At 39.5% G+C, this 23964-nt stretch overlaps 1 protein-coding gene and 1 long non-coding RNA gene across 2 annotated transcripts in view; both read left to right on the top strand.

The window, feature by feature from the left end:
* Window positions 1-5026, top strand: part of LOC111161459 — an 11387-nt gene extending 6361 nt beyond the window's left edge. Inside the window, exons 3-5 of the long non-coding RNA XR_002641532.1 lie at window positions 1699-1783; window positions 3701-3827; window positions 4794-5026. This is a non-coding gene — a long non-coding RNA (uncharacterized LOC111161459). The remainder of the gene's footprint in view (window positions 1-1698; window positions 1784-3700; window positions 3828-4793) is intronic.
* LOC111161451 overlaps window positions 1-23964 on the top strand; it is a 678116-nt gene that overhangs the window by 483930 nt on the left and 170222 nt on the right. The window contains 2 exon segments of the mRNA XM_022525111.1: window positions 9880-10260; window positions 10348-10952. Coding sequence (XP_022380819.1) covers window positions 9880-10260; window positions 10348-10952 — 986 coding nt within the window.

A 23964-nucleotide genomic window follows, 5' to 3' on the forward strand; every position in this document is an offset into this window, starting at 1 on the left:
GTTTTTTTTTTTTTTAAGATTTTATTTATTTATTTGACAGAGAGCGATCACAAGTAGGCAGAGAGGCAGGCAGAGAGAGAGGGGAAAGCAGATACCCCACTGAGCAGAGCCAGATATGGGGCTTGATCCCAGGCCCCTGGGATCATGACCTGAGCTGAAGTCAGAGGCTTTAACCCACTGAGCCACCCAGGCGCCCCCCAAATTCTTTTCTTTCTTTTTTTTTTTTTTTCAAAGATTTTATTTATTTACTTAACAGATAGAGATCACAAGTAGGCAGAGAGGCAGAGAGAGAGGAGGAAGCAGGCTCCCCCCTGAGCAGAGAGCCCGATGTGGGGCTCGATCCCAGGACCCTGGGATCATGACCTGTCCCGAAGTCAGGGGCTTAACCCATTGAACCACCCAGGTACTCCACTAGTGAGTTTTAACTAATAAGTTATTTCTACTTTCTAGAGAATTAGTCATGCTTAGGTTTCACAAATTCACTTTTCCCAGCCTGGGTACCAAGAGGAGAGATGGGTTGATAAATGAGATTCTACAGACAGTATTGGTGATTCTGAACAGGCAAATGGTGACTGGTGGGCTCTGAGGGTCTGGGAATGGTAGTTCACCCTTCCCCCAGGGAGGGATTCCAGTGTGCAAGTATAGTTTTGTCATGATAAATTCTGCTAGCGTGGGCTATATGTAAGTAGTCCTCAAATTGTGTCAATAGGACCAGCAACATCAGTATCACTTGGGAACTTTTTAGAACTGCAAATTCTCAAGCCCAACCCTATACCTCTACTAAATGCCAAACTCTAAGAGTGAGGCCCTGCAAACTGTGTTTTAATAAGCCCTCCAGGTGATTCTGATGTACACAAAGTTTAATTACCAAACTTTGTTGCCCATTATGATGACCTGTCAGAAATTTCATAAAATCTGAGGGGGATTTAAAAATCCTGATTCCCAGGTCACACTCTATACTAATGAAATAAAAATGTTTGGGAGATAGGAGCCAGGCATCAGTATATTTTAAAGATCTGCTGGCAGTTCCAGTGTCTAGCAAAGTTTGGGAAACTCTTGTCCAGAGTATTTTTTTCTAAAGATTTTATTTATTTATTTGACAGACAGAGATCACAAGTAGGCAGAGAGGCAGGCAGAGGGGGTTGGGAAGCAGGCTCCCCGCTGAGCAGAGAGTCTGATGTCGGACTTGATCCCAGGACCCTGAGATCATGACCCAAGCCGAAGGCAGAGGCTCAACCCAAAGGCAGAGGCTCAACCCACTGAGCCACCCAGGCGCCCCCAGAGTATTTTCTGTTTCAACATTTAGGGAAGCCAACCACAAGATGTTTGGTTCAGACGATGTAACAACCGCTTCTCAGCTGGGAAGGTGGGAATGGAGGGAGATGGATCTGCTTAGGACAGGCCTGGGCAGCCTGTGCTCAGGTCCAGATCAGCCTCCCTAGGGTAGGGGACTAACTGGAAACCCTCTCTAAAGTGTCTGGACATGATCTTCCAGGGCAAGTCTCTGCTCTCTGTCCTTGTGCAACAGATTTTCCTGTGGTTTTGAGGAGGACATATATTTTTCTAAACTACCTCTTATCTCTCATTGTCTGTGTGTTGGAGCAGGGAGGAGTGTAGGAAGGGAGAAATAGTGTGACATTTTAAAATTGGAGAGTTCTGAGGCAATTGTATTCTTATGGCTTCACCTTCTTCCCCCAGCTCCAGCTTCTGTGGACTCTGCTTCTCCAGTAAATGACCTTTGAGGAAAACTGACCAATTTTTGGAATCTAAAATCATGGCTCATGTAAGTTGGTGTTTCTGTTTGAAGCACTGTAATGTTTTTCAGGTTATGTGAAAATTCTCATTAGCTATCCAGAAAGTTCCTAACAGCCCTATCTAATAGCTTCTCCCCAGTCTTTCCCATTCTAGTAAGGGATGGAACCAGGCAGCCAGGCCCCTCCCATGTGCCTCACTCTTTTCCACCCATGTCCATGTATCTGTTGACCAAATTATTCAGTGTATTGACTGTGTTCAGTTTTTGTCTAGAGCAGAGATAAGATAGAAGTGAAGTCCCTAGAGGGAATTGTTTGATCTTAGACTCTTAGTAGTGGAGAACACTAGAGTAGCATTGTCCAAAAGAATTATAATGTGAGTGACCTGTATAATTTAAAATTTTCTAGTGGGGCATTTTTTTTTTCCTTTTTTTTTTTTTCTTTTTTCTTTTTAGAGAGAGAGAGAGCGAGCACAGGCAGACAGAGTGGCAGGCAGAGGCAGAGGGAGAAGTAGGCTCCCCACAGAACAAGGAGCCCAATGTGGGACTCGATCCCAGGACGCTGGGATCATGACCTGAGCCGAAGGCAGCTGCTTAACCAACTGAGCCACCCAGGCGTCCCACTAGTGGGGCATTTTTAAAATGTAGAATTAGTACTTTCTTAAGGGCAGTAAGCAGCATGTCAGTCTCATAAAAAGTATAGAATAATATGCGAGGCACTTATATAATCTTGAACTTTTTTGAAGTTACATTAAAAAATTTAAAAATAACACATGTAGTTAATTTTAATGTTTTATTTAACTCAATATAGCCAAAATTTATATATATATGGCACCAAAATGTTACCATTTCTTTTTTTTTTTTTTTTTTTAAGATTTTATTTATTTATTTGACAGACAGAGATCACAAGTAGGCAGAGAGGCAGAGAGGCAGGCAACGAGAGAGGGGGAGGCAGGCTCCTTGCGGAGCAGAGAGCCTGATGTGGGACTCGATCCCAGGACCCTGGGATCATGACCTGAGCCGAAGGCAGAGGCTTAACCCACTGAGCCACCCAGGCGCCCAAAATGTTACCATTTCAAAAGTGTAGTCAATATGGAAATTATTGAGATGTTTTATGTTTGTTTTTCTTTCTAAAGTTTTTTATATCTGGTATGTATTTTTGAATTACAGCATATCTAAATTTGGACTAGCCACAATTTAAGTGTTCGTTAATAACATGTATAAGCCAGCATATTGGACATTGTAGCTTCAGAGATTTTGTGTAACCTAAATTCTAAATATAACTTAATATCTTTAAAAGTATAGAAATACCTAAATATAATCATTCCTAAATCTAACACAAATGGACTATTTTTTAGTAAATTAAAAACATTCAGTAAAGTATTTGTTATAACAAAGACAAATGCTAATGATATAGTGATGAAGTCAGGTCTGGAAGAAATTCTTTAATTTCACACAAACTCTACTTTTTAAAAATAGAGATTTAATGGTTCATTTGGAGGAAAGGAAATCCATCTGTTTTTTTCCCCCTAATCCTTTAAGGAAGAGAGGTTAGAATAAAGCATACATTTATTGAGAATTTTTTTAGGCCCACTTAGGTTCTTATGAACCTAAGTTCATAAGAGGTTCTTATGAACACTCTTTCAGTTACTTGTGAAATTCTGATCAACTATGTGAACATACCTAGAAATAAGTAAAATTAGGTACCCGATGGTATATAGGAAGTATTTTCTTTAGCGGTGATTGGCAAACTACAGCTTGTGAGCCAGATTCGTTCCTTGGCCTGTTTTTTCCAGCCTTTGAGCTCATTATGTTTTCAAAGAATTGTTTTAAAAAAGAAGGGAAAGGGGAAGGATATGAAACAGACCATATGTGGCATGCAAAGCTTAAACATTGGCTCTTTAGAGAAATAAATAATTTTAGAAATAATACATGGGTTTGTCATTTCAGCATTTGGTGATGTTCAGAGATGTGGCCGTAGACTTTTCTCAGGAAGAGTGGGAATGCCTGAACTCATATCAGAGGAATTTGTACAGAGATGTGATACTAGAGAACTATAGCAACTTGGTGTCAGTGGGTAAGCTTATCTGTGTCATATAATTTAGAAATTCACAGGGCTGAATTTCTTCCTAGAAACTTGCTGAATATCTTCTTTGTAGTTAGGAATGGGCACTGTTGTTGTTAAGCAATTAAATAGCACTTTAGCTTCCCCCATAATCCAGTGACCTTTATGTCTTTCTGTGCCTTTTCTGTAATTACTCCTCTTTAGTGACAGCTAGATATAAATTCTCAGACCCTTTACAGCAAAACCATTGTCAAAGAAATCAGGTTTCTTATTGCTCTAGATGACCTGTTATCTGTTATTCACTTGTAATATGAGTGGGAAGACTAGAGGTTCTGGCTCCCCATATCTATTTAAAAAGCTTGTACAACATACATGTTGCTGGGTTCAGTCAACAGTTTGCTAAAACTCAAGTTGACACATTCAGTTTACCACAGCAGACATAACTACCTTTTAATTGATTTGTGATTAAAAGTTTAAAATATATGAATTTTTGCATTTAATATTAGATGTATATCCTGGTAAGAAACTAATTATTTTCCTCTTAGCAAAGTACCTAATAAAAGTATCTGATAAGTATGTACAGTCTTTACTATGTACTAAGCACTCATCCAGACACTTTACATTTATAAAATCAAACCTTACAACAGTCCAATGGGCAGACATAATACCTCCTTTTAACAACTGAGAAAACTGAGGCCATAGTGACCCAGGTGGGAGAGGCAGGATTTGAAGCCAGTGTTCTCAAATCATTACTTCCTCAAAAAAACCCAAAAAATCATTACTTCCTCTCAAGAAAGAGACTCTGTATGAGTTTAAATTAAAGTAAGACAGTGTTCCTACTTCTCTGTTCTTATTGTTCTTTGTGGTCCTGAAGTAACACCAATACGAATGTTTTTCAGTCCCATTACTCTTTTTGTTCTGAAGGCTCGATCAAGTTAATTCTCTCTTTATTATGTACCATTATGTTTTTTCAAGCAGGATGTTCCATTTCTAAGCCAGATGTGATCACCCTACTAGAGCAAGGGAAAGAACCCTGGATGGTTGTGAGGGATGAGAGAAGAAGAAGGAGCCTAGGTGAGTAAATGCTAATCAGGCTGAGATTCGTGGTTCTGGCCTGGCACAGCCTGCTGGTTGGCAAGGAAACACACCCCATACATGTTGATAATGAAGAGAAGACCTGAAACTTGGGAAGAAAACTTAGATCTCCGCATGAGCCCGCAAGGAAATTTCATCTATACTTCCACTTACTTGTTGCTTCACTCTCATATTTCCCTGTCATTTCAGTGCGGGAGAACTTCATAATGGCAACCATTTTACCTATATTTTGGATCAAATTCATTTTCGGTTCATCTTTTGTATATATATTTCTCCAGTGTTCTCTTTTCATGAAGTTTACATTGTAGTAGGGAAGTCATACAATCCATAGATAAACAAATGGATTACCAAATATCATGAAGTGATTAAGTTATGAAGAAATGTAAGTATTGTAAGAAAATGGAGAATTATGATGGCTGAAAGGGGTAACTTTAGATAGGGTGGTCAGAGAAGAGGAACCAGTTATAAGAGGCTCCAGCTGGTCAAAGATGGAACCACTTGACTATCTATGCACATAACTGCAATGTAACGTAACACATAAAATATGCTTAATTCCACAAATTCTCAGTGATACTAATAGCAAATTTTTCAGCATTGGAAACTACTAGAGATTTAACTAATTCAGGAAATGTAAAGGAAAAGAAGTATTTTCCTTTTCTTATAAGAAATGTACCAATAGTAGATAGGGGGATGTTTTTCTTAATAAATGAAAGATGACAGAATTAGAATATTACCATTTTGGAACCCATAACGAACAGTTGGATTTGGGTATTAAACATTAATACTGATAACATCACAGAAATGGGGATAATCAGACCTATTTCTTCTAGTGAAAGGATACAGTATCACCTATGAAATAACTTTGCCAGTAAAATTGGTTCTGCGTCTGATGAGTTTCTAAAGGCAACTACCAATTTATAGGAAGAAGATAGAGGAATGGGACACCTGGGTGGCTCAGTTGGTTAAGCGACTACCTTCGGCTCAGGTCATGATCCCAGAGTCCTAGGATTGAGTCCCACATTGGGCTTCCTGCTTGGCAGGGAGTCTGCTTCTCCGGCTGACCTCTCTCTTCTCATGCTGTCTCTCTCCCTCTCTCTCTCTCTCAAATAAATAATAAAACCTTAAAAAAAAAAAAAAGAAAGAAAGAGGAACATGTTCTACTGCACCTTGGCATTATAGTCAGCAAAATTAAGAAATAGGAAATCCTAAAGGGTCAAAAAATAGTTTCTTCAACGTATAAATTATAAGGGAAATTGAAAGAAAGCAGGAAAACCTTTAGATTAAAAGATGTAAAAGATCTGTTGTACTCTATGGACTTTTTGGGGGGATCAATTTACTATTTTTGAATTATTTAAAATTTTATGTTTGAGATGATTGGAAGTGTGAACACTGATTTCTTATAATCTTAAAGAATTACTGTTCACTTTTTAAGGTTTGGGTAATAGTATATGATTAGAGATAAATCCTTTAAGCAGAAAAAATTAGTATATGGGATTTGCTTCAAATAATGTGAGGAAAGTGGATTGGGGTGTGCATACAGGCCTGGATTGGGCATGGGTTGGTGGTGGTTGAGGTTGGGTCATAGATGCACGGATATTCATTATACTGTCCTACTTTTGTGTATGTTAGAGATACTCTGTAGTAAAGTTTTAAAGTTATTGGGAGATAAAATAATAAAATGAGAGGTGAGAGAGCAGTGACTACAAGTATATGTAAGTCTTGGAGAAATTCTGCCATAAAAGCACACTCATGGGATATAGGAAATGTCTTTTAAGATGTGAGGTATTAGAACATATTTATATTTTGAAGGGAATGATTTCAAAGAGAAGAAAATTGATGGAGTAGAGAGAGAGGATAATTTTGTAAGGAATGGCCTTCAGTAGATAGGAAGGAGTAGGAGCCAATTTATGAAGAAAACCCATACATATGAAAAGGATATAGACACAGTTTGGTTGAATAATATGAAGGGAAGAGTACATGTTTTTCTTTCAATTGCTTCTGATTTCTTGTTGAAATAGTAGGATTATTGGCAGAATATGAGGATTATTTAGTATTTTATTGGAATTCAGTATGGATTACTCAGTATTTGGTCAGCATTGATTCTGAGTAGTACAACTCCATGGTCATAGGGTTTTAATATTTACAGATTTCTTAATACATTAGCCCTGGTGTTAATGTGACTAAAACTGCCTCTGTCATAAATACATATCCCATATCCTCTTGTATCAACAAAAGAAAAAAGGTGATTAAAGACATCATACCTTGGGAAACAAATTAATTTTATAACCAGGTAATATGCTCCTCATTTTCTTTTTCTTTAAAAGATTTTTTTTTTTTTAATTTGACAGATCACAAGTAGGCAGAGAGGCAGGCAGAGAGAGAGGAGGAAGCAGGCTCCCTGCTGAGCGTAGAGCCGGGTGCGGGACTCGATCCTAGGACCCTGAGATCATGACCTGAGCCGAAGGCAGAGGCTTTAACCACTGAGCCACACAGGCGCCCCTCATTTTCTTTTTAATTAAAGCTGATACACTGCAAATGGAAATAACGTTTCTTCTTTTATATTGATCTAAGAGGGGCTAGTATTTTGCTTGCACATTGGCGTTGTTTACTAAAGTTCTTGATTCAGTAGAATCCAAACTAGTGTTTGGTTTATTACTTTTATTTTTTTTTAAGATTTTATTTATTTACTTGACAGATAGAGATCACAAATAGGCAGAGAGGCAGAGAGAGAGGAGGAAGCAGGCTCCCTGGGATCATGACCTGGGTCAAAGGCAGAGGCTTTAACCCACTGAGCCACCCAGGCGCCCCTGGTTTATTACTTTTAAATGGTTAAATATTTTACATATATCTTAAAAGTTGTAACATTAACATTTCTTAACGTAGGCCAATCTTTCGATATTTAAATTCAGCTCTTTTTTTTTAATTTTTTAAAATTTTTATTTATTTATTTATTTATTTTATTTTTTTATAAACATATAATATATTTTTATCCCCAGGGGTACAGGTCTTTGAATCGCCAGGTTTACACACTTCACAGCACTCACCATAGCACATACCCTCCCCAATGTCCATAACCCCACCCCCCCAACCCCCCTCCCCCCATCAACCCTCAGTTTGTTTTGTGTGAGATTAAGAGTCACTTATGGTTTGTCTCCCTAAATTCAGCCTTTTGTTTCATTTTAGGTCCAGCCAGTTCTTTCTTTTTTTTTTTTTTTAAAGATTTTATTTATTTATTTGACAGAGAGATCACAAGCAGGCAGAGAGGCAGGCAGAGAGAGAGGAGGAAGCAGGCCCCCCTAGAGAGCAGAGAGCCCGATGCGGGGCCCGATCCCAGGACTCCGAGACCACGACCCGAGCCGAAGGCAGCGGCTCAACCCACTGAGCCACCCAGGCGCCCCCAGCCAGTTCTTTCTTGATTAGATCACACATACAGTGTGAAGGCTATTATTTCTAGTTTCAGTTTGTTTAAAGTAGAACAAGATCCTAAAGTATTCAGCTTTGTTTTTATAGAAATGATTGTCTTAGTTGCTTGCAGGGATAAGAACTAGTATAAACAAATTTGGGAACAAATATGGCTGACTTTTTGTTTATACAAATCATAAGATTACAGCTCAGCATTCATGCTGTAGTATCCAAGCTGAGAATATTCAAAATGCAGTCTTGATTTGGCATGTCTTCTAAGTGTCAGGGGCATATATGAGAGTGTCCGTTTCATTATATCCACATTGGGAATGTTCTGTTTTTTAATGAAAACCTTTAAGTTTTATAGGAGTTGTTTTATTTTTTAAAAATTTTATTTTTAAGCAATCTCTATACCCGAAGTGAGGCTCAAACTCACAATCCGGAGATCAAGAGTCACATGCTTCACCAACTGAGCCAGACTGGTTCCCCATAGGATGAGTTTTATAATTTGTTCTGCTTTGTGATAATAAAGAGTATAAAAAAGTAGGAAAATTTATGAATATGTATGTAAAACAAAATTGAAAGAGTGTTAAGAAACAAGGAACAAATTTCTACTGGGATAAAAAGTAAAGGATATAAATTAGATGGAATCAGCACGGTCTGATTTTTAACATGGTACCTAAAGGATAAAAAGACCCCAACTATGTAGAGAATGCAAGCTGGCAGTTCTGGGAGGTTTAATAGCCAGTGAAAAGCTCTAAGAAATAGAAAGATTATGACATATTCTAGGAGCTGAAAGGAGGCTAGTGGGATAGGAGTATAGGGAACAAAGGAGACAGTGACGAGGTGATATGGTAAACAGAAGCCATGTTATTCATGATAAGATGTTTGTACATTATTTTATTTAAAAGGAGTAATCATTTAAAAATTTAAGGGGGTGCCTGGTTGGCTCAGTCAGTTAGGCGTCTGCCTGTGGCTCAGGTCATGATCCCAGGGTCCTGGGATCGAGTCCTGCATTGGGCTCTCTGCTCAGTAGGGGGCCTGCTTCCCCCTCTCCCTGTGTGCCTCTTGTGTGCACGCTCGCTCGCCCTCTCACTCTCTGTCTCTCAAATAAATAAATAAAATCTTTTAATAAATAAGTAAAAATTCAAGTAAAGATTCTCTAACTGCATCAAATACATGATTACGTTAGAGGTTTTTAGCTCATTTACTTCAACTGAGTTTTCTATTTTTTTTCTATTACAAAGTTTTTATTTGCTGGTTTACTTTTTCTAGAATAAGAAGATAGCATGTATTTATCTTGTTTTCTTTCAGATTTAGAATCCAGATATGACACTAAAAAGTTATTTCAAGAAAAGGATATTTATGAAATGAATTTATCTCCGTGGGAGATAATGGGAAGAATTAGAAGTTGTGGCCTTGAAGACTCCTTTATCAGAAAAGATTATAAATATAAAAAGTTTGAGGGACAAGAAAATCCTCAAGAAGGATATTTCAGGCAAGTGAAAAAAATGCCCACTTACAGAAAACTCACATCTCTTACTCTGTATCAGAGAATTCATAATAGAGAGAAACCCTATGAATGTGGGGACTGTGGGAAGGCCTTTAGAGTGCGCCAACAACTTACTTTCCATCAGAGAATTCACACTGGTGAAAAGCCCTATGAATGTAAAGAATGTGGAAAAGCCTTTAGACAATGTGCCCACCTCAGTCGACATCAGAGAATTCACACTTCTGACAAACTCCTTGAATGTAAAAAATGTGGAAAGATCTTTACATGTGGTGCAGATCTTCGAGGACATCAGAGAACTCATATTGGTGAGAAGCCCTATGAATGTAAGGAATGTGGGAAGGCCTTTAGAGTGCGAGGACAACTTAATCTCCATCAAAGGATTCATACTGGTGAGAAACCCTATGAATGTAAGGAATGTGGGAAGACCTTTAGGCAGTACGCACACCTTACACGACATCAGAGACTTAATATTGCTGAGAGGTGCTATGAGTGTAAGGACTGCGGGCAGGCTTTTTTGTGTAGTACAGGACTTCGAGTACATCACAAACTTCATACTGGTGAAAAACCCTATGAATGTAAGGAATGTGGAAAGGCCTTTAGGGTGCGGCAACAACTCACTCTCCATCAGAGAATTCACACTGGTGAGAAACCCTATGATTGTAAAGAATGTGGGAAGACCTTTAGTCGTGGCTATCATCTGACTCTCCATCAGAGAATTCATACTGGTGAGAAACCTTATGAATGTAAAGAATGTCAGAAGTTCTTTCGGCGTTACTCAGAACTTATTTCGCATCAAGGTATTCATATTGGAGAGAAACCCTATGATTGTAAGGAATGTGGGAAGACCTTTAGACTGTTTTCACAACTTACTCAACATCAGAGTATTCATTTTGGTGAGAAACCTTATAAATGTAAGGAATGCGAGAAGACTTTTAGACTGCTGTCACAACTTACTCAGCATCAGAGTATTCATACTGGTGAGAAACCCTATGACTGTAAGGAGTGTGGAAAGGCCTTTAGACTTCATTCATCACTTATTCAACATCAGAGAATTCACTCTGGAGAAAAACCATACAAATGTAAGGAATGTAAAAAGGCATTTAGACAACATTCCCATCTAACTTACCATCAGCGAATTCATAATGTAACTAAGTAATTATAGGAAAGCCTTCTACTGTGAATTTTGTATTAAAGGGCATCAGAAAATAAGTTCTAGGGGAAGTTATTGAATATAGGAATCCCTTTTGCTTCATGCTTAGAACTCAGCTAAATAAGAGGTTTTATTTGAAGAAAAGGATATATTAATTTTACGAATTTGTAAAAGCCTTTCCTCAGCATTAAAAACCATGTTAAACTTCAGGAAATTTGTTCTAGAAAGAAACTCTTAAAGGAGTAAATATAGGAGAGCTTTTGATCTTATCTATTGTATCACATCTATTCTTCCCATCTGTATAATATACCTATGGAGGTTGCTAGGGCACTAACTCATCCCAAAAATGATAATTGAAAGGTAAGTCATTTAGCCTGCATTTCCTATTGAACTATATTTTAGGGCAACTAGAAGTTGATGAGCTAAAATTCTTTATTAGAGTTTTGCAGCACATAATGAAATAGTGGATCTAGGCACAATTCTCAGTAGAGGTTAGGACCAGTAGATACCCATCAATTGATTTTAATCTCATGAAAAGTAGGATAAAACACTTTGTACCCCCAATGAGTTACAATAAAGCATATGCATCTTGCCCTCAAATATTGAACCTGAATCTAAGCATCAAGATCTAACTCCCACTTTAGGGAGTTCAGGGAATAGAAGAACATGACACAAGAAGAAGCAATTAAACTAATCTAAAATGTGAGTAATTCTTCAAGATGAATGACCTAGCTTCTCAAGCAATAAAATGGCATTGAAAAGGGGGAGGTGGGACTCTTAGATATTAAATGAGTCTGAAGAAATGCATACCAATCAAATGTAATGAATTAGATTCACAAGTTGAACAAACATGTAAAGAGGACATTTTTATAACAATTGGGGAAATGGGAGTATGGACAGCATTAGATAATATTTAAAAATTATGTTTTTGTTAGGTGTGATAATAGCATCGTGGTTACGTAAAAATGTTAGAGGTAAGTTTATACACAAGATGATGTTAATGTCTGGAACTTTTAAAAAATGCTTATGCAAAAGAAAAATTAGAATGGATAACTTGTTTGTCAGAGTGATGGTAAGATGAGTCTTGGGTAAATGGTTTTTGTTTATTTTGTTTTTGCTATTTTCTCTACTTTCATGTATTTCAACTTTCCCATAATATTATTTTAAAGATAAAATTAGCTATGGTATTATAACCCAATTGAAGTAAATGATTTTTTAAAAATTACTACATAACAAAATTTGTAGATGTTGTCAAAGCTCTGCACATTGGTATATTAAATATGCTATATCATCTTTGGGAAATAAAAACTGAGGGTCCAGATTTTATCTAGTTCACCTGTTACTACCTCTGTTACCATGCCTGTCCCATAGTACTTCATATGTTTAAGGAATGAGTTTAAAAGCAATTACTACACCTAAATGTGGAAATTAATGGACTAGACCTTCAGTGTCTAATAAGATAGTTAACAGCAATATGTTGAGCACTCAAAATTGAGCACTTGAATTGTGGCTAGTTTGAATTAAAATGATGGTAAAGTGTAAAATACACATGAGGTTTTGAAGATTTAGGGTTTTTTTGTTTTTTTCTTTTTAACATTTTATTTATTTGACAGAGATCACAAGTAAGCAGAGAGGCAGGCAGAGAGCCCGATGCGGGGCTCAATCCCAGGACCCTGGGATCATGACCCGGGCTGAAGGCAGAGGCTGTAACCCACTGAGCCACCCAGGCACCCCTGAAGATTTAGTTTTTTAAAAAGAATGTAATTTATTTTGTTTCTCGCAGAATTTCTCTGTTGTGATATCCAGTGGGTTGCATTATTACATAATACAGAACCCAATTTAAGTATCTTTCTGCTCCTAAGTAGCATGTTTGCATCCTGAGGTCTTGGTTCTACCCCGAGTCACGCTCTACACACCCTCCCCACCCCCGCACCCCAGCCCCCTTCATGAAAGGTAGCCCGTGTTTATAGCTGAGTAGATTTCTCAGACTGTTTTTAGCCCGGAGATGTTTTGGGATCCCAAGCCCCTTTCACTTTGTATTGTTTCTGTCCCATTAAGTTCAAGCTAGTTTTCTTAACAACTGTATTTTAAATGGATTTTATTAGGGTTCACTCAGACAAAAGATCAACAGACTCTTCTTTGTGTTGGGCTCCCTATGAGGCCGCTGTGGAAAAATGACTTTGAAATTCTTTTTTTTTTTTTTTTTAAAGATTTTATTTATTTATTTATTTGACAGAGAGAGAGATCACAAGTAGACGGAGAGGCAGGCAGAGAGCGAGAGAGAGAGAGAGAGAAGCAGGTTCCCTGCCGAGCAGAGAACCCGATGTGGGACTCGATCCCAGGACCCTGAGATCATGACCTGAGCCGAAGGCAGCGGCTTAACCCACTGAGCCACCCAGGCGCCCCGACTTTGAAATTCTTAGAAGCCCTGCTATTTCATAGAAAGGCTAAGTTAGGTTCATCCTTATTCTGAGGCTGCATTTTTAGGACAGCACCATATACTTGATTTTTTTTTTCTCCTCTCAGTCCCAATTAGAACTTTGAAAACCCTTTGTTATCTGGAAACACTGCTATGGAACCCTCTGTATTTCCCTGAAATTCTACTTGAAATATTCACCAGTTGATATAATGAGTAAAATGTGATTTTTCTCTTTTCCTGTGTTATGATGGATTATCTTCATGAATTTCCATACATTGGCTAAGCCTTACATCACTGGAATAAATTCCATTTGTTTGTAGTGCATACTTCATAGTAGTACATAAATATATTGCTGGATTTACTGTGATTGCTATGATGTGCTAATATTTTGCTGAGGATTTTTTTTTTTTTTTTTGAGGATTTTTGTATCACTGTTCATGAGGAATACTGGTATACTGATCTGTAGTTTTCTTTTATTCAGCTGTCCCTCATTTTGCTAACATGGTGATGGTGGCCTCAAAAATGGGTTTCGAAGTATTGCCTCCTTTCAATTTCTGGAAGAGGTAGTGTAGAATCATTAATTATTATTTAAATGTTTGGTAGAATTTCCCAGTGAAACCATTTGGGCTTTGAAATGGACTGAATGTGTCTGCTCAAAATTCATGTTGACATCCTAACCCCCAATGTGCTGACAGGAAGTGGAGCCTTTTGGAGGTAATTAAGTGATGATGGTGGATCCCTCCTGATTGAGATCAGTCCCCTTATCAAAGGGATCCCAGAGAGCTCTCTCACACTTTTCTGTTATGTGAGGATACAAGAAAATGGCAATCTTTTTTTTTTTTTTTTAAGATTCTATTTATTGGGACGCCTGGGTGGCTCGGTTGGTTGGGTGGCTGCCTTTGGCTCAGGTCATGGTCCCGGCGACCTGGGATCGAGTCCCGCATTGGGCTCCTTGCTCGGCAGGGAGCCTGCTTCGCCCTCTGCCTCTGCCTGCCACGCTGTCTGCCTGTGCTCGCTCGCTCTCTCTCTCTGACTAATAAATAAAATCTTAAAAAAAAAGATTTTATTTATTTATTTGACAGAAAGAGATCACAAGTAGGCAGAGAGGCAGGCAGAGGGAGGGGGAAGCAGGCTCCCCACTGAGCAGAGAGCCCGATGTGGGGCTCAATGTGGGGCTTGATGTGGGGCTCGATCCCAGGACTCCAAGACCACGACCCGAACCGAAGGCAGAGGCTTAACCCGCTGAGCCACCCAGGTGCCCCGAAAATGGCAGTCTTTATTTTGGAAGAGGATTCTCACCAGAAACCAACCATGCTGGCACACTGGTGTCAGACTTCCAGCCTTGAGGATTGGGAGAAATTTGTTTATAAGCCACCCAGTCCATTGTACTGCAGCCCAAATCAGTAAGATGGAAATTGGTACCTGAAGTGGGGTGTTAATGTAACAAATATCTAGAAATGTGGAAGTGGCTTTGGAACTGAATAATAGGTAAGGGCTGGGAGAGTTTTTAGATGCATGCAAAAAATAAGGACATAAGTGCTGATTTTGGTGATACTCAGAAAAGAGAAAGAGCTGAAAAGAAAACTTCAATCTTAGAGAATACATTATTGACAGAATGTTGGTAGAAATACGGATGGTAAAGGCAAGGACTAAGCAGGTTTTGGATGGAAGTGAGGAACATGTTACTGGAAACTGAGGAAAGGCATTTCTTTTTATGAAGTGACAAAGAACTTGGCAAAATTATGTTCTGTCTAATGTTTTGTGGGAAGTAGAACAGAGTAATGAAAATGAAGGTGTGGCTTGGCTCATTGGCTCCCTGGCTGATTAAAATGCAAGAAGAAAGAACAGATACTTGGAAAATTCTTAACTGAATAGTTAAGTGGTGTTAAAATGCTATTAAAGTGAGGGCATTGATTGGGAAAGAATGGAATCCTATAAGATGGCATGGGGACAAGTGGGAAGGCTCTGATGTAGCTGGGACATCGAGCTCCTAAATTCTGAGTCTTCTTTACCAGTGGAAGCAGCCTCATCAGCAGACATGGCCTTTCCATTCCTGGTGACAGTGGAATCCCCACCCACAGTGGCATCAGTCTTTACATTCCCATCTTATGGAATTAACTATTCATTGCCTGAAGAAACTGTAATGACCTCCCTTTGAGACAGTGGCCATGCAAGGCAATAGAAGCCCCCACAACCATCCCCTTTTCTTTGCAGACTAATCACCAGATTCAAGTCCCAGCAGGCTCCTAGAAGTGCTGTGTGAAGTGTGACCCATGAGGAGGAGTGCTGTAGTCCAAAAGAACTACTTGAGTTTCCTAACTTATCCAGACAAATCCGGGAACAAGGGTGGGAATGGAGGTAGTGTATGGTATTATAGTGCAAGGAACATGATTGGAAATTTGAGCAATAAAATCTGGGAAGAGATAGGTGGATAGACCTCTGAATCAGGGCAAAAAATTGAAGATACCTGTGTCCCATATAAATAAGTGACCTCAGCAAAGGAGGATTTTAATAAGTAGATGGAATGGACTATTCTGTAGCTAACAGCTTTTTCCCCCCAGCCACCCCTGTCATTGTCCAATGGGCTTGTGAACAAAGTGCTCATGGTGGCAGGCATGGAGATTATGCACGTGATCAGCGACATGGACTTCCAGTCAGCAAGGGTGATCTGGCTATGGTGCTGAGTGTTCAGTCTGCCAATAATAGAAACAGACACTGAGCTCCCCAGTATAGCACCATTCCCTGGAGTGTGCAGCCAACTACCTGGAAGCAGGTTGATTACATTGGACCATCAAGGAAGAGGCAGCGTTTTGACCTTACTAGAATAGAAACTTACTTGGGATGTGGATCTACTTTCCCTACATGCAAAGTTTCTCGTAAAACTACCATCCGTGGACTTATAGAATGCCTTATCCAGTGTCATGGTATTCCTCACGGCATTACTTCTGGTCAGGGAACTCACTTAACGGCAAAATAAGTGCAGCAGTGGGTCCATGCTGATGGAATTCACTGATCATTTTATGTTTCCCAACAATCTGAAACAGTTGACTTGGTCGAATGATGGAATGACACTTCAAGATGAAATTATAGCACCAGCTGGGTGTGAAAATCTTGCAGTCTGTATATGCTCTGAATCAGCATCTGATATAGGGTTGTTTCTCCAATATTCATAATTCATGGATATGCAGGTCAAGGAGTAGTGTGAGATAATAGAAAATATATATATTGGTCTTTGCTCCTGGTTCCCGGCACAGAGCTTCTAAAACTTGTAATTTCCTAAGTAATAACGATATGAGCATCTCTTGTTCTAATATTTGGTCTTTCACATGGTTGCTGACACAGGGCTCTTAAACCCTTTGTGATTTCCTAGGTGATAGTGGTGTCTTTTGTTCTAATGAGGCAACTCTGGGTCTGCTACTGGATGACTTCCAGATGGAGACTGGTCCTGGAAGAGACCAAACCATGATTAGAAGCTTGGAATTTTCAGCCCTACCCCTTTTCCCTTGCGAAGTAGATGGCTGGAAATGGGGTTAATGATCCATTATGCCTAAATGATGAAGCCTCCATAAAAATACCCAAACTATAGGGTTCAGAGGGCTTCTAGGTTGCAAACATACCCCACCAAAAGTGTGATGCACCCCGACTCCATGGTGACAGAAGTTCTTGTGCTTGGGGTACTTTAAAACTTTACCCAATGTGTCCTCTTCATCTTGCTTTTCATCTGTATTCTTTATCATGTCTTTTGATAAACTGGTAAATGTGTTTCCCTTGGTTCCATGAGCTACTCTAGCAAATTAATTGAAACAGAGAAGGTCATAGGAACCTTCAATTTGTAGCCAAATTGGACAGAAGTTTTGGGTAGTTTGGACACCTACTACTAGCAATTGGCATCTGAAAGGGTGAGCAGTATCGTGGGACTGAACCTTTAGCTCGTGGTATCTGACATGATCTCCAAGCAAATAGTGTTAGAATTGAGTTAAATTGTAGTACATCCAGTTGCTGTTGTGGAGAATTACTTGGGAGAAAAGACTCACCCATGGTGATCTGAAGTGTCAGAAGTGAGTGTTCTATATGAGTAGTAAAGGAGACAAAAAGAGAAGAAACACACAGTAGGGGAAAACTGTAGGTTTTCCTTCACAGAGGGAAATGGGAAGAGTATCACTCACTGTACCCCTTAGTGACCCACTAGCAAAATTTTTGCTTCCTATTCCCATGACTGGATGCCCTGCTGGCCTAGTGGTCTTAGTTCCAGAATGGGCACTGCTTCCATCAGGAGGCACAACAATAATTCCAATGAACTTGAAGGTAAGACGGCGACCCAGCCTCTTCGGCTTCCTCATACCTCTGAATCAACAGGCAAAGAATAGAGTAAAAGTGTTGGCTGGGGCCATTACTCCTGACTACTGAGAGATTGGACTACTCCACAATGGAGGTAAGGAAGAGTATGTCTGGAATACAAAGATCCCTTAGGGCATCTATTAGTATTACCATAGCCCTGTGATTAAGGTAAGTGGCAAACAACAACCTGTTCCAGTCAGGACTACTAATGATCCAGACCCTTGAGGAATGAAAGTTTATGTCACTCCACCAGGTGAAAAAACCATGGTCATGTGACCAGTTACAGAAATGAGGAATGTAATTGTCATGAGTATTCCTTATTTTGTTATGAACGTGTGGGTGCTTAGCCTAATAAGCCTTTCTTATTACCTTATCATGTAACTTCATATCATAGTATTCAAGCATTGGCCTTATATAATAGTGTTTATGTTTAAGTATTATTTTTCATCATAGTATTGAAGTTACAGGGTATCTTGGAAAAGAGTAAAGATCACCCCCAAATATTCATCCTCTTCTGGGGAAGGGGTTACTGAGTTTTTGGTTGTAGATAGGATAGTTGTATCCTGGTAGGTGAAATTATGACCTTGTTAGTGTTTTTATTTGGAGATTAATTATGGGTTAAAGAGAGCAGTATGAGTGCCAAGTTGACAAGAGGTGATAGTTAAATTTATGTGTCAACTTGACTGGATTAGGGGATGCCCAGATACCTGGTTAAACATTATTTCTAGACGTGTCTCTGGGGGTGTTTCAGGATGAGATAAGCATCTGAATCAGTGGACTCAGTAAAGTAGGTTTGGGTCTAGTGTGTGGACATCATCTAATCTATTGAGGGCCTGAATAGAAAAAAAGGTGGAGAAAGGAGGAATTCTCCCTTTGTTTTCTGCCATATTGCTTAAGCTAGGACATCTTGTCTAATCTGCCCTCAGAATGGGATTTATATCACTGGCTCCTCTGATTCTCTGTCCTTCAGATTCAGACTGAATTACACCACTGGCTTTCCTGGGTCTCCTCCAGCTTGCGGATGGAAGATCATGGGATTTCTCAGCCTCCAAAATCACCTGAGCCAATTCCTCATAATGAATCTCCTTTTGTATCTTATGGGTTCTGTTTTTCTGGAGAACCTTAATACAGGCCTAGAGATTTCTTCTTCTGAAGACTGTAAACTATAGATTTAATGACTTTTGTAGTTATCAGACTATTCATCTTAGATGAGCTTTGGTAGTTTAAAATCCAGGTAGAGTCCAGTATGTATGTCATCTTCCATTGGGTGTCTGTTCATTGTGTTTTATCACTTGCTTTGTTATTTTCTCTGGTTCTTGATATGTATTTTTTGTAATCCTGGTACTTTGAATTTTATTTTATGAGTCTCTGATTCCCATTTATGTGTTTAAAGATTTTATTTCTTTATCTGAGAGAGAGAGAGAGCAGGGGGAGGAGAGGAAGAGGGAGAAGCAGGCTCCCCTCTGAGCCAGGAGTGCAATGCGGGACTTGATCCCAGGTCCCTGGGATCATGACCTGAGCTGAAGGGAGGCACTTAACCAACTGAGCCACCCATGTGCCTCTCTGATTTCCATTTAAATCAAGTTCCGGGGCGGGGGGGGGGGGGGCGCCTAGGTGGCTGTCGGTTAAGCGTCTGACTCTTGATTTCAGCTCAGATCATGATCTCAGGGTGGTGAGATCCAGCCCACATAGGGTTGTGTGCTGAGCATGGAGCCTGCTTAAGATTCTCCCTCTGCCTCTTCCCCTCCCATCACAACAATCCTACCTGCAACCCCCTCCTCCCTGCTGGCATGTGTGCTCTCTCTCTCTCTTAAAAAATCAATTAATTAATCAAGTTTCTTATTCAAATTTAGGGTGGTAGAGAGGCTCCATGCACACACAACATCTGAAGTTGCCCACCAACTGGGAGGAAAACAGGTTATTCCTGGGACAGAGGGTTCTATTCAAACCACATAGTCTCAGCAGATTCCCTCCAACGTGGTGGAGCTGCCTTATTATTGCTGGGGCAGGATGATGACTGTTTTAGCTCTCTGGCACAGCCTCCATAAATGCTAGCATCTATTCATATCATAGAAAGTGCAAAAGGTCTTTATCTTTTATACTGTGATTCTTTTGGTTAAGGATGGAGACTGAGAATTTCTTTTTTTTTAATTTTTTTAATTAACATATAATATATTTTTAGCCCCAGGGGTATAGGTCTGTGAATCTCCAGGTTTACACATTTCACAGCACTCACCATAGTACATACCTTCCCCAATGTCCATAACCCCACCAGCCTCTCCCTACCACCACCCCCCCCCACTGGTTACCCTCAGTTTGTTTTGTGAGATTAAGAGTCTCTTATGGTTTGTGTCCCTCCGGATCTCATCTTGTTTCATTTATTCTTTACCTACCCCCCAAAACCCTCACATTGCATCTCCACTTCCTCATATCAGGGAGATCATATGACAGTTGTCTTTCTCCGATTGACTTATTTCGCTAAGCATGATACCCTCTAGTTCCATCCACGTCGTCACAAATGGCAAGATTTCATTTCTTTTGATGGCTGCATAGTATTCCATTGTATATATATACCACATCTTCTTTATCCATTCATCTGTTGATGGACATCTAGGTTCTTTCCATAGTTTGGCTATTGTGGACATTGCTGCTATAAACATTCGGGTACACGTGCCCCTTTGGATCACTACATTTGTATCTTTAGAGTAAACACCCAGTAGTGCTATTGCTGGGTCGTAGGGTAGCTCTATTTTCAACTTTTTGAGGAACCTCCATACTGTTTTCCAGAGTGGCTATATAACAGCTTGCATTCCCACCAACAGTGTAGGAGAGTTCCCCTTTCTCCGCATCCTTGCCAGCATCTGTCATTTCCTGATTTGTTAATTTTAGCCATTCTGACTGGTGTGAGGTGGTATCTCATTGTGGTTTTGATTTGTATTTCTCTGATGCCGAGTTATGTGGAGCACTTTTTCATGTTTCTCTTGGCCATGTGGATGTCTTCTTTGCAGAAATGTCTCTTCATGTCTTCTGCCCATTTCTTGATTGGATTATTTGTTCTTTGGGTGTTTAGTTTGATAAGTTCTTTATAGATTTTGGATACTAGCCCTTTATCTGATATGTCGTTTGCAAATATCTTCTCCCATTCTGTCAGTTGAGACTGAGAATTTCAATCAGTATTGTGAAATTATAGTCAGTCAAGCAAACTCATTTCGAGAATAAGTGCCCACACCATTTCTTTGAAGGTGGTTTTTTCCTAGTATAGAATTCTAGATTAACATTTTTCTTTCAGTATGTTGAAGATCTCATTTAGTTGCTGTGGCTTTAGTTTGTTGTTTTGGAGATATCAGCTGCCTTATCTCTACTACTCTTTAAAAAATATTTATTTATTTATTTATTTATTTATTTATTTATTTATTTGATAGAGGGTGCGCATGTGCCAGCGGCGGTCGGGGGAAGAAGGGGAGAGAGTCCCAAGCTAATTGCATAGACTGACATGGGACTTGATCCCAAACCCTGAGATCATGACCTGAACTAGAATCAAGAATCAGACAGTCAGCTGAGCCACCTGGGCAGCCCACTATTCAATACTTTAAAAATTTTCTTCTGGGGCGCCTGGGTGGCTCAATGGGTTAAAGCCTCTGCCTTCAGCTCAGGTCATGATCTGGGGTCCTGGGATCGAGCTCTGCATCGGGCTCTCTGCTCCGCAGGGAGCCTGCTTCCTCCCCTCTCTCTCTCTGCTTGCCTCTCTGCCTACTTGTGATCTCTCTCTCTCTCTGTCAAATAAATTAAATCTTAAAAAAAAAAAAACCACGAAAAAAAATTTTTTTTCTTCCTCTTCATCTTCTTCTTTTTTTAAAAAAAATCTTCAGCAGAGTTTTCTTTGTATTTATTCTTCTTGGGCTTTTGAGAACTTGGAACTATAGCCTGATGGGCTTTAGTTTGGGAAATTTTTCATCTATTTTTTTAAATATTCTTCTGTCCCATTCTTTTACTTTTCTTCTTCTGAGTCTTCAATAGCATGTGTTTAAAACCTGTTCATTTTATTTTAAATGACATGTAACTCTAAATTATTATCTCCACTTTATTTTTTATTTTTTATTTTTTTAAAGATTTTATTTATTTATTTGTCAGAGAGAGAGCGAGCACAGGCAGACAGAATGGCAGGCAGAGGCAGAGGGAGAAGCAGGCTCCCTGACGAGCAAGGAGCCCGATGTGGGACTCGATCCCAGGACACTGGGATCATGACCTGAGCCGAAGGCAGCTGCTCAACCAACTGAGCCACCCAGGCGTCCCTATCTCCACTTTAAAGTAAGATGATGAAACTGGACCCCAAAACATAAGTTGTCCAATGAGATGTCACCAAAGTTCTCTGTTACAGTTATTGATAGAATTCAGTCTTCATAGCTATTGGAATGTGAGCCTCAGTTCCTCATTGGCTGTCAGCCAGAGATTATCCTTAGCTCACAGGAAGGCAGCTTACTTCATCAGAGCAAGAAAGCACAAAGAACCAGAATGTGTGAGCAAGAAGGAAGTTACAGACTTTAATAACCTAATATCAAAAGTGAAATCCCATCCTCTTGCCATGTTCTATTCATTAGAAGCAAGCCACTAAATCTAACCCACACTAAAAGAAAGTACAAAAGGATGTGAACATTTGGAGGCAGGGATTCCTGGAAGTTGTTTAAGAAGCATCCTACCATATATTCTTACTTGCTACTCCATTTTCCATTTCTCCCCAAATTTCTCATGCCTGAGCCCCACATCAGGTTCATACCTGAGCCAGAGAATACTATTATAGGTTAATCCAGTCACGAATATGTCCCTGACATATGTACCTCTTCAGATAAAAAATGAACACTGCTATAGGTTTTCATCTCTCAGGATCCCCAGGAGAGACCCCTTTACCAATCTGTAAGCAGGCTCCAATCATTTCCACACCCACCATTAAAGGACTCATAAAACCTGAGATTTCAAATACTTAAACTGAGGCCAGTCAACTTTTCCGAGGGCAATCAAATGAAATCATCCTTTCCTTATCATCAAATGGAGATCTGACAAGAGATGGTCAAGTATCATCTCTGCTCTAGGCCAAAGACTGTGTATAGAGGATATGCTGATTTTTTAGTACACCTCTGAAGATATGAATGAAAGACTTTCTGGCAAGCTGCAACTTAATTTAAATCCATAGGCTCTCTAGAGGTGAATGGATTTATGCAGAAAGCTATATGCCTTACACCTCTTTTCTTTTTTTTTAAGATTTAATTTATTTGACAGAGAGAGAGAGAGATCACAAGTAGGCAGAGAGAGAGGGGGAAGCAAGCTCCCTGCTGAGCAGAGAGCCCGATGTGGGGCTCGATCCCAGGACTCTGAGATCATGACCCGAGTTGAAGGCAGAGGCTTTAACCCACTGAGCCACCCAGGCGCCCCTGCCTTACACTTCTTATTAAAATGACATTAGATGCAAAGGGAGATTATTAGGATAAGATGTTTGAAGAACATTTTGAAGAACATTATGTCTAGAAGGTATTTGGAAGCAAGCAAACCCATTTCAGAAAGAAATGGGAAAAAACAGCAATGAATCCTTTATCAATAAATACATCACTCAGGAACTTCTAGATGTAATTTCCTATGTAGTAATCCAACATACATCTCAATCTGGGTGATGGTCACTCTCGTATACACACAGGTGAGAAATAAGCTGTATACATCAGTGTGCTTTATATACTTTTGGGGGGTTTTATTGTCGTGGTTTCTCAGGCATTGACTGTGTACTCCTGTAGCTGGTACAGCTGCTCCTTCCGCTGCTGCTGCTTGGTCTTCATTCTTCTAGTCATTCAGCAGGTACGTGTCTTTTTTTTTTTTAATTAAGATTTTTATTTATTTATTTGATAGAGATCACAAGCAAGCAGAGAGGCAGGCAGAGAGAGATTTCTGACCCAAACTGATTTGTTGTTATTTGAAGGCATTAAGCTTTGGGACCATTTATTACATAGCAATAGGTAACAGAGAAGATCATCCAGATAATCACAGCAATAACACCAGAGGACAAATGTCCTGGGGCCATTTTAGAACTCTGCCTACCATACTATACACATCACACAAAGGCTATCATCCAGTTTCAATTTCTTTAAGTTAGAAAGGAATTTCTGAAGCAATCTGAGGGAGAAGTCATTCTTGATTTCTATGTTTCCACCAACTTTCTGTTGTTGTCCTATATACACGTGATTTGATA

Source organism: Enhydra lutris, unplaced genomic scaffold, assembly GCF_002288905.1.
Source record: "Enhydra lutris kenyoni isolate GAN:26980312 unplaced genomic scaffold, ASM228890v2 scaffoldscaffold85, whole genome shotgun sequence".
NCBI lineage: Eukaryota > Metazoa > Chordata > Mammalia > Carnivora > Mustelidae > Enhydra > Enhydra lutris.